Source organism: Crocuta crocuta, unplaced genomic scaffold, assembly GCF_008692635.1.
Source record: "Crocuta crocuta isolate KB4526 unplaced genomic scaffold, BGI_CrCroc_1.0 scaffold6, whole genome shotgun sequence".
Lineage (NCBI taxonomy): Eukaryota > Metazoa > Chordata > Mammalia > Carnivora > Hyaenidae > Crocuta > Crocuta crocuta.
Genome location: NW_027531917.1, coordinates 5133541 through 5145558, shown reverse-complemented (window position 1 = coordinate 5145558; position 12018 = coordinate 5133541). Strand labels below are relative to the sequence as shown.

General features: G+C 37.2%; 1 protein-coding gene across 3 annotated transcripts in view; it reads left to right on the top strand.

Moving 5' to 3' along the window:
* Window positions 1-12018, top strand: part of LOC144240513 (ephrin type-A receptor 6) — an 877144-nt gene that overhangs the window by 862229 nt on the left and 2897 nt on the right. For 2 of the 3 annotated variants that reach the window (XM_077774886.1, XM_077774887.1), the window contains exon 17: window positions 753-946. In XM_077774886.1, coding sequence (XP_077631012.1) covers window positions 753-946 — 194 coding nt within the window. Of the gene's footprint in view, window positions 1-752; window positions 947-3172; window positions 3245-12018 lie in introns of all 3 variants that reach the window. The other variant, XM_077774885.1, reaches the window with a different exon arrangement.

The window sequence follows — 12018 nt, the reverse complement described above, 5'->3', positions numbered from 1 at the left end:
ACTCAACAGGTACATGTGACTACTTGCTGTCATGTTGGACAGATCTCTGTCATCACAAAAAGTTCAACTGAACAGTGCTGCCCCCAAGGATACTCAGGCTGAGTGACCCTAACACTCTGTGGCCTGAAGATAGCCATTGATAGGATTTTAAGGATTGAATGGCCCTACAAGTTCTGAAGGACTTCATAATCACATCAGTGTCAGACTAGGGAAAGCCAGAAGTAAGCAGCCAGAAGTAAGCAAAGAGAAATTAAATAGGCAATTAAGAAAAAGAAGGAATGCTAGCCAGCAAAAGAATACACACAGACATTATTATAAAAGGATAAAAAATGACTCAGGAGTTCAGTGCTTTAGCAGAGGTATAATTTTACTTAAAACATTTGCCACAGGTGGTTTGCACAAAATGCATCAATCTAATGCTGACTTTCTGATGTCCTAATTGGGTTTTGAGACATCCCAGCTAAATCACACATGAACTATTTCTCAAAATTGTGATGAAGCTTAACCTCCCTTCTGAATGCCCCTGATGTTTAAAAACATATTTTCCTCAAAGAATTCTCAGCAGATATTAATGTAGATACTTGCAACTTGTGTATTTTTTGTTTGTTTGGGCTGCTTGTACTCGCAAGTAATTTTCATGTTTACCAAAATTTTGGCCTCTACTTGCTGTATAAAAAGGAATTATAATTTAGCATATATTCTGTTATTTGTTCCAAAATGTAAGAGACTAACCTATGTATGTTTGCATTTAGGTCATTCTGTCCATTGAAGAAGGTTATAGACTTCCGGCTCCCATGGGCTGTCCAGCATCTCTACACCAGCTGATGCTCCATTGCTGGCAGAAGGAGAGAAACCACAGACCAAAATTTACTGACATCGTCAGCTTCCTTGACAAACTGATCCGCAATCCCAGTGCCCTTCACACCCTGGTGGAGGACATCCTTGTGTAAGATGCATCGTGTTGATTTTCCCCCCTCAACAATCATTTCCTTCAGGCTATAGACAAGACTAAGAGGTAGAGGGGAGAAAGTTCACTGTGATAACTGTCTAGTTGATGACCTTTAAGAACATTTTATACAAACCATATTTTATTTATCAGCTGAAAAAGCAATTTATTAACATTGTTAAAGGGATTTTTTTCTAAAGAAAACAGGTTCTCCTTTTGTACTCCCCATACCTAATCTTAATGAATTACTTTCTTTATATACATATATATTTTTTTAACCTGTGGTTATCTTTGATATTTGCATATCTTTTCTTTATTTACTGATCCTTCCTTGCCTCTGTAAGTAGAATTGGTGTGTATCCACAGCCTCTTTAATTTTCTTGTCCATTCTATGTTCTGTCCTCTATTTGAAATGGCAAGCAAGACAGGGGCAATTTGTGAATCAGCCAGGAGTGAGGATGTTTCCTGCTGATAGGATCACACCCAAATGTTGTTACTTTCCATTCCTAAAACCAGAAAAAGACAGATGACAAGACAAGAAAGTGAAGGTGCTCATATACCATTTTATAAAAGTCAGTAGAGTTGAAAAGATCTACTCTCTCTAAAAAGCAATTATAAGAAGGGGGGAGTGTAGACAAAAAGAAACACTACTCTCTATGTTCGAAAAGATTACATTAAAAATATTATCAAATTGAGAATATGTGTCTTTATTTAGGCCAGATTGGACTTAGAAATATCAAAAGTATTTCCAAAGCTCACTTTCCTAATTCAGGGAACAGTCAACAGGATATACAGATGTTCAACTTTAGGTCACAGGTTCAAGTCAGTGCAGGTTTTTAGTGATAATAAGGCCAAAGGCTCTTCAAGGACTACTTAAAGCAGGCCTCAGTTCACAGCAGAGCACACAAGAGTTCGCTTCTAAATCACTAATTGGCAGCCTCAGTAAAGTGAAGCCAAGCATGAAATAGCTAGAGATTAAACTATTACTCTAGCCCATCTTCCCTAAAGTAGTCCAACAGAGGAAGCAGTAAAGGGCAGCGGAGGAGGAGGAGAACTGAGGATTTTATCATAAAATGGCAGTCACTGAAGAATTTTAAGCAAAAGAATGGCATGATCACATTTACATTTCTGCAAGATCACCCTAGAGTTGGTTAAACTGGGTGCAAAACAAGGAACAAGACTGGAAACAGAGACAGATGTTTATAGAAACTTAAGCTAGAAAAGATTAGGGCCTGACTTGTGAAATGGGAATAAGTTTGGGGTCAGGAGATAAGAGAATGGATTTATTATCAGGCAAGGAAAAAAATGTGTCTTGGTCACCGATTGAATTTGGAGGGAGGAGGAGAGAAAGAATCAAGGATTCTGTCAAAGTTACTTTCTTAGACAAGCTGGCTGATAGTATTACCACTAAGAGAGAGAGGAAGAAGGATAAGGTTTCAGAATAGAAATTAGACCATTTCAAGAAAGCTGAATTGAAGGTGCCTATGGGGCATGTGGGTGGAGATGTCCAATAGGCAATTATATGTGTAGGTTGAAACTCAGGTGGACAGATCTGGGCCGAAGATTTGAAGATCATCAACATAGAAACTATATGAAGATTCATGAATAGTTAAGATGACCCATGCAGACTATAAAATATGCAAATTAACACAGGGAGAGAGTGAAACACCAAGATTTAAGAAATAAGCTGAAAGAACGTACCCAGAGGAGACTGAGAAAGAAGAACCAGACAGGTAATAATGAAAGCAGGGAAAGAGCAGTATCATAGAAGCTAAAAAAAAAAAGGGGGGGGTGGGGGGTGGGGGAGAGAGTTTTCAAGGACTGTAATGTCCCAAGTCTTCACAAAGCTTCAGTAAGATAAAAAGTGACGTGGGCCCATTGAATTTAGCAACAGAGCAGTCAGGTATTTATGTGCAGCCTTAGCAAGAGCATTGGAATAAAGTTGTGTAAGACAGGCTGCAATGGAGCAGGAGTAAATATGAGGTCAGAGAGAAGAGCAATACAAAGCACTAAGAAGCCTGTCTGTGAAGGGAAAGAGATGTAGTTAGAGAAAATGTTTCTTGGTTTTTGTTTTTTATATGTTTTATTGAAGCGATGGGCATGCATTGACATTAAAGAGAAAGCGCTAACAGAAAGAGATCATGCAGTGAGCGTGCACTAATGGGAAAGAACTTTGGTTATCTCTAAACTGAACTCATTTAATCTGGGCCTCTCATTGTGGTATAGGGTTAACGGACCCCACAGCCAGTGCCCATCAACAGAGCTCTCTAACTGTTCTATGGCTGTGGAAGCAGACAGGTAAGAACCTTCTTTTTGAAGAAAAGTAGATAAAACCATTTCTTCCCTGCTTTTTCAATCTTATGAATGTTTACCATATTTAGAAAATAATGATGAAGACTCTAAAATGAGAAAATGCCAAAATGTCAAAATGCTCCTGAGGTAAAGTCAACATAAGGCCTTGTGTCTTAGGGCCAGAAATTTATGGTTTAACAGGATGTGCAGTATCCTGTGGACAGGCCAGCCAATGCCCATCTGCTACCACACATCGGCAAGGGTTGCGTACTTTATATAAAGTTGGGGGTTTCATTCAATTTCAAAGTCTAATCTCTAGGTGACCAAATGAAGTTTTTTGTGACTGATTTGCTATCCTTGTCTCTGACAAAGATAGATGTGCTAGTGTTTACTGCTTTTAATGTACTTTTGTTTGAGGGGTGCCTGGCTGGCTCGGTTGGTTAAACATCCAACTTCGACTCAGGTCATGATTTCACAGTTAGTGAGTTTGAGACCCGCCTCCGGCCCTTTGCTGACAACTGGGAGCCTGGAGCCTTATACACACACACACACACACACACACACACACACACACTTCTGTTTGAAAAACAAAAGGAACCAGGGTTCTAAGGGTAATATGCCCTAAACCATTATCACCTTTCTTATTTTCACAGCAGCCCAAGCAGGTTACCCTTTTCTACCCCTTCACCTCCAATGCCACCCATCCACCCTGTCCTTGATCTCAGAGAGCTGAGACTGTTTAAGGAGAAGAGAAGTGGTATGAAAGATAGCAATGTTAGCTGAAGAACACGTGGTTTGTTTTATGAACTGCCCCATTCATCCCCTGAGTCCCAAAGCCCTGTCATCTGTCTCCGAGTGATGTTGGTTTAAAGAAACATGACAGAGAGTAGAATTTCATCTTTCCTCCCATTTATCTCTCAAACAAGTAAAGGAGTTTAAGTGTCTAATCCACAGCAACTCTGACTAAACCCTTCTGTACTCTATTAAACACTCAAGTATTCCCAGACTCCCAGGTTTCTCCCACACTTTTATACTGACATAACTCTCACATCCACTAGGGTCCCTATGGTTTTTATTCCACTCTAATTGCTTTTTTTCTCAAGAATTCACCTGAGAAGATTTTATTTATTCACCTTTCTTTTGACAGAATAGTAAGAGGGGAAGAAATTAAAGGCAACAAAGGGGGATGAGGAAAGCTGTGAAACCCACAGCTCAATAATTTTATACCAGCATATCAGAAATTTTGTAAATCTTCTATCTGTTTTTTTCCTCTCAAAAGACAGAGCACCCAATAGAAAAAATGTTGGTCAGAGAAAGGTTTCATTGGAGCAGCTCTTCTAAATAATGCTGATATTCTCATGCCTGGCACACTCTCATAGGGATATTCAGAGCTCTACAATTCTGAACATTCTTACTTTCTCTCTTCCTCAAATATGTGGATATATAAGTGAACATAGCAATATTATAGAAGTATAACNAATTTGACAATAAACTATTTGTAAAAAAAAAAAAAAAGAAAGGGAAAAAAATAAAGTAAGCATTCTATATTCCGGCTATAGGAAGAAAAAAAAAAAGAAGTATAACTTTAAATACAATCGATTTAAAAAAATAATTTGTAAACGTACCTTATAATATAGGCAGTCATCCTTTTATAAATGTGAACTTCATACTACCTTCACTTTTATTCATTCTACAATGTTGCCTTATAACCTCCTTTTGAAGAAGTTTTAGTAGCTGTCACATGGTGCACAGCCCTTGAGAGAAAAGGTCCAGTTTGAGGCCAAAGCTATGTGGAGAATGGCATCAGGAGCAGTGCCTGGCTATGACCTTTGAAACCCCTCTTGCTCCCTTTCCCCTAACCCTCACAGTAAATGCTGTAGCTACTCTGAATCCACGTCAAGCATACTCCGAACCCATACTCCCTGGAGTCCAGGGTTACATCTGAGGTCCTGTGGTTTAATAGTATAAAGTGGACTGATGACTATATGGGTATCCCTTCACCCATCCCAGGCTTCCCCCACCTCACCCACATTATTCTACCATTCATTCTCCAAACTCTTCAACTCTCACCTCTGATTCCTCCATTCACTGCCACAGGCTGAGTAACCTAGGTTGAAGTCAACTGCCCAGTGCCTTTTTGGACAGTGCTGCCATATGATGAGAGAATAACACTTTTCTCCAGTCCCTGCTTTAGATCCCCAGCACTGACAAAAAATTTTACAGATGATGGGTTCTTTTGACAACATCAGATAAAAAGGTGGCATTCAGTCATGGGCAATTGTTGATCCAATGGGCCAATCCGTGATAGTCACCTGCCTCAGAAACCATGTTCTGCCAAGTTCAAGACACTTAGGAATATTCTCACTACCCACTAGGCTATAGTTAGGGATTTTAGAATATTTTAGCTGTTAGAAACTGGAACCACCACTTTCCTTCCTATTGTTGAACTTTCAAGCACTTGGCTATCTACTTGGCTTCATGATATGTGAATAATGAAGGTAGGAAAAGGTTCAAATCAGTATCAAAATTAAGAACCTCTGCTTAGAGAACCACAAGTAAACATTACAAGATTAAATGGTACCACGTCTTCTGTCCCGTTCATAAAGAATGTGGAATGTTGTCTTCTGAGGGCAATAACTTTCAACAATTTGATATAAAATTTTCCATTCACTTTGAAAAGATCTTGCTCAATGCCATCTAGGCTATACATAATCAGCATATGCTAAAATCATTTATCTTTATATACCAAGTGATGGACAAACTTATTTTGTTTAATTTTTTATAACTAGAACTCTTAATGGTATTTTCCATGTCTCAAATGACTGGCTGGCCAAAACCAGTATTGTAAGGGATTGATTGGTAAAGCTTTGGGGAGGGAAGACAGAATATTAAATGTTAATCAGGAAATGTGAAGCTTCTACCTTGTTAGAAAATCTAAATTTAATTCACATGAACTCTTGGCATACTGATAATACTGATATTAATACCAATACTAATGGTGATAAAAATCCCAACATATATCATCAATAATAACTATTACCACCATTTGTTGAAAGCCTGGTGTGTGCCAGTTATTGTATTAGGTACTTTTATCTATTAGTTCATTTACTCCTCACTATTATTATCCCCATACCTCACATAAGAAAACGAAGACTCAAAGAGTACGGCAAGCAATTAGTGGACTGGGCATTTTAACAAGGCCCACCAAACACAAAGCCCTTGTTCTTTCCACCACACAGCATGCAAAATGTCAAGATTTTTCCCAATATGGCACTATTTCAGAAATATGAATATAGGAAAATAGGGTATTTTTTTTTTTTTACATTTCCAGGTAGGTTTTCCCTGAACTAATCAGACTTCCTAGATGGAGTATATTAAAAGCCCAAAAATAATTTGCAGTGGGGCATAGCCTGTTATTTTATGTTCTACAAAGCGAATACAAGGATGTAGAGTATATGTCTTCATTCATGGTAATAATTAGTAAACATATAGTCCATATATCCCCTCAATATCCTCCTACAATGTTCAGCCACTTTAAGAACGTTACTTGAAGAAAGAAAAGACTAGTAACTACAACAAAATAGAAATGAGGAAGATAGGGCAGCAACATAGTTCAGGAATGATATCCTCAGGCATTTTGTAGATTGAATTTTTCCAGTGTTGGCAAATATATGCTTTCCTTCTTTTCCTTGTTATGGTAGACATTACTAATCATCACAACATTCTTTCCCACCGAGCCCAAATGCTGCCAAAGTATCCTTTTTAAGACCATATTTTGACAACCACTGCCAATGAACTGTACTTAGCATGTGATAAGAAATCCATTTCTGACCCTATATTATTTTCTTACAAAAATGGGCTTTCCTTGAGGTTCCCTAATCTATCACTCTGGCTATAGGGATGATGTACTGGGTGTTTAGAATTATGGGAGATCTTTAAAGCAGTATTATTCCTACTCTGTCTATTCCTCCTAATGTTAAACACATCTACAATATTGAAATTTTCATTCCTTCTTACTTTCCACAAGTTATCATCCTTATGAGAATTAAATAATCATATCAGTTTAAAAATACCTGAAGACTTACTGAAAATAAAAGGCTGATGAAAAGTAATTCATCTTCCCAACAATAGAACACTGTAGAGTCAGATTGTTTGGAACCATGAGATATCACCCAAGCATGAAATAGACACAAAATATATTACATGGCTCTATGCATTTGAGATTTAATAGCATTTTGAATAAAATCATACTTTAAAATTTTTTAAAGAATATCAAAGTTCTTTTATTAATTTAACTTGTGTTCAAGATTACTATTAGAGCTAATTGTAGAGAGAACAAAGTTTTTGCTTTTTTAAAAATATTTTTATACTTATTTACCTTTGAGAGACAGAGAGAGAACAGAAGCAGGGGAGGGGCAGAGAGAGAAGGAGACACAGAATCTGATGCAGACTCCAGGGTCCAAGCTGTCAGCCCAGAGCCCAGGGCGGGGCTTGAACCCACGAACCATGAGATCATGACCTGAGCCAAAGTCAGATGTTTAACCGACTGAGCCACCCAGGCACCCCTCTTTTTCATCTGATTAAATAAATTCTTTCTTCAGAGTTTAGGTAGATAATGTATGTATTTGTCAGGGGCCGGCTCCAGGAGGTCCAGGGGTCCCTGAAGGATGGACGGTGTCGGCGGGAGAGAGAGAGAGAGAGAGAGCCCCGAGATTCTTTCTGATCACCAGATCTTTCTGATGCCAGGCAGGCATCTCTCCTCTGACTGGAGCTCAACTTTATTTTATCATTAAGTGTTTGGGGGAGGGAACAGAAGTGGCATTTGCCTTAGACAATGGTTTCTGATTACAGACTTTTTTGATATGTAAGAATTTCTTGGAACATAGATTTGTAGAAGACTCATGCATAACTTTTACAAAAGTGATTAAGGTAGGGGATTTAGATGCTTATCCTATGGGGAAGGAAGGCATCTTTAACATACCAGAAAAAGTTTTCAGCATAAAAAGAGTGAAGTTCTCTGTGGGCAGGGGTCAACAGCTTGTTTGTTTAAGGTGGAAGTATCAAGAAAAACAGGTCTTTCAGGGAACACCTTTGCTCTCATAATCACAAAAGAAGTTCCTCAATAGGTTCCTTCACAGGGAGTAATCAGCATATTCAAGGCCAGAAAATGCTCCAAGCAGAAACAAATGGGTGGGGGTGGATATTTGCCCTTAACTCTAAATTAGGCTCTTTGTCTCAGGGCCAGACTCAAGCCCCTTTTATTATGTTAAGTCTTGGATCTGCAAGGCCCATAGGAAGAGCCTTTTATCCACAATGTTTTCATCTGAAATCTCTTTGGAAAAGGCAGGGACACGCCTTTCCTTATGAGCAATCTGTGTGGGGAATATCGGTCTGATCTGGAATATTGTGAGACCTGGTCAATACCAGCAGCCTCATTTCCAACATGAGCCAGTAGTAGCAGAAGGAGACACCAGTTTTCATTTCTCATGGCAGGAGCTGTGCAAATGCTACCATATCCTTGCTGTGACTGCCATCCAGAGAGGCCGGTTCGGCTCCTGGCATGTATTAGAAGATTATTTTATAGATTGACTAAATAGTGTGAAGTGTAATCCCTGGGTTATGAGATCATAAACTCATATAAAAGCTGTGATATTGAGTAAGTTGAATCCAGCAGTTATGTGCTACCTCACTCCACCAATAGCTGCCTCTCCCTCCACTCTGAAACCTATAAAGGCAGAGAGAAGCAAAAATTTTTACAATACAAGGAACAAGTTAAATAAACAATGTTTTCTTTAATAGATTGACCATTATATCAATAGGCATTTACTTTTCAATTTAAGGGAACTAAATGAAAAAAGATCATTCATCATGAGTCAGTCATTATGTAATGGACCAAACTTTTCTATAGAGAATATTCGAGTCTAAATCGTCACTTATTTAATAAATTCCTAAAACACTTTCAGCATTGTGATGAGGTCTACAGAAAATAAAAAGATATCTGAGATAATGGTCCCAGCCATCAGGGAATTTTAACTTAACTATTTAAAAAAAATTCTTCTGTCTTACGGATTTTTCCCAAGGAAGTAATTCAACTAAAGCAAAAAGATACATGTTTTAACACTGCATAGTCATCTGTAATAAAAGAATCTTGCGAGCCATCTAGGAGTCTAACTTCAGGGAATCAAATTATTAAGCATCAACATATAGAATATTATATACTCATTTAATGTTTGAATACTATTAAAACATGTAAAATATTAAGAAGTGAAATAAAAGCAATATAAAATAGAATGGACCCTATCTGTACAGTTCTGCTAACCATATAAAAATGTAAGAATTGGGGGAAGATGTAAGAGCTGGGGTAAAAAGGCAAGAGAAAAGCTGTTAAGCATGTGATGGCTTCATGTTAAAACAAGATCTTACCTTGCAATAGTATTTCTCAAAGTAAAACCTTTCTTGAATTATTTTCAATAAATATATTATTGTTATATTTGAATCATAAATATAAAATGTGGAAAACTTTTGAGCATAAAAATCTTGCTTTTTACTGGCAGTTTTGATACCTACTGATTAGATATATGAGAACTTTCTAAATTAAAAGACTAGTACTTTTGTGAACTCAAAGGGTTCATTAAAGAATTATTGGCCCTCTCAGGGTTACTTAATTGTATACATTTAGATGTATTACAAGTATATATTTATTGAACTTTATGCTGTATCATTACCTATTCTACCTATATTCCAGTCCTGTCTCTAAAATAAATTGACCATTATTTATACATTTAGAATTTCCTAACTTTACCCCTTCCTCATTTTTCTGAGGAAAGTTGTAGACCCTTGACCTTCTGTTCTACAATATGTACTTTTTTTTTCAATGTGAGCTGCAGATTTTGCTGTAAAGACATTTCTCAGGTGGGCAGTTCCCACTAATCACCAAATAGCAGAAATTTCTATGTGCTCAGCAAATAGCAGACTGAATTTATCATTGTACATGGTTGATAAGAAAGAGCATTTATTGTTTATTAGGTAATATTCCAGAGAATTCATGTGAGGGTGATGGTACCCAGCCCTCAAAGGCAGAAAATAGCAGCATTTTTCAACTTCATTATAAGATAAGGTGAAAGAAAAGTTATTGCACAGTGGCTATGAACAATGAGGGGACCCTGACCTTACTAAATCAACTGCCAATGCAGTCATAGAAAGGCCAAAGAGTAACTAGGTTACTAAAGATGTGTAGAAAGAAAGGGAATTATGATATTGAGACATTCTGGGAGCAAATAGTAAATGCTTTTCAACAGAGAAATAGGCCATTTAAGTCTTTTAGTATACAGAATGTCCTTCCCCGACCTTTCTATACTAAGGACATAAAATTAGCAAATTACATTTTCACTCACCAATTACATGAAATTGTGAAATCTTGAGAGTTATTCCAGAGTTATCTCAGGAGATTGAAGTGGAAGTCATCTAACTTTCTGAATCAAGAATGGGATAGGAGTATGAAGGGAATGTCACTTAAATATGTTCTTTTAATTTTGTTCAGTCTCAACAAACTTCTTTGATAAGTGACTAAAAGGTACGGGAGCCACATTGTTTTAAAACAGGACATTCAGTTTTCTAGCATGTGTGGCTCATTTATATATAAGCAATAATGGTACCCTGGTGATTTTGATATTTAAACTTAGTGAACTTACTACAGCAGTATTTCNACTTCCAGCACTATGTTAAACAACAGTGGTGAGAGTGGACATCCCTGTCGTGTTCCTGTTCTCAGGGGGAAAGCTCTCAGTTTTTCCCCGTTGAGGATGATGTTAGCTGAAGGCTTCTCATAGATGGCTTTGATGATGTTTAAGTAGGTTCCTTCTATCCCAACTTTCTCGAGAGTCTTTATTAAGTACAGCAGTATTTCTTACACTATGTTTTATAGAAACTGGTGAGACAATTTAGGAAAATAATTCAGAAGCTATTCCTAATACTCTTATTTGTTCATATTGCACATTAAAATAGTGAAGACTTGGAGAAATGCTATAGTTAAAAATTCTGTTTAACTTTGTTTGCAATGGATATCTTTATTATTTTGTATTTTATATGAATTTTTGCTTATTTTATAGTACTCATTGATATTAATACCTTTAGGAAACAAAAAATATAGCAATAATTAAAAGTATTTATTGTAGATGCTATGATAGGTTTTCAACCTTTGGACACAACTAACCTTCGTTAGGGTCAAATCATGAATCGTTCTGATACTAATTTGAATGAATCAGCCTACAATCAAAATATCATTGCAATTTATTGTATAAAAGAAGAACATGTAGCTTTTAAAAGCCTCCCAAGTTGGAAAAACAGCAACAGGATTGAGTACTAGTAAAAAGGGTACAGGTCACTGTTAAGGTAACCAGACTCAATATGGACCACTTTGTAGTTACCAGATACGTGCATATAGCTTATGTAAATTCCAAATATATATTAAAAGCAAAAGCCCTCTTTTTCCTCATTATCTCTCTTCACCTTTATCCCCACCTTCAACTAGACCCCAGCTTAGGAAAAGGGAAGTCAGTGTAGCAATCAAAGAAAAACCAAGGAATTGAACCTGAGGCCTTTAGTAGAGACTCTGTCGTGAAAACTAACAAGGGCCCCTTTTGGAGTCTCCATGAGTTGCTCAGTAGGCAACTTGCATAGCCATGCAGAATGTCTCTGATTTTTGTGTACCTAAAGACCCAAGGCCTGGTAATTTAAGGGTAAATTAAAGAATTTTATGGGTAATTTCATTTATTAGATAT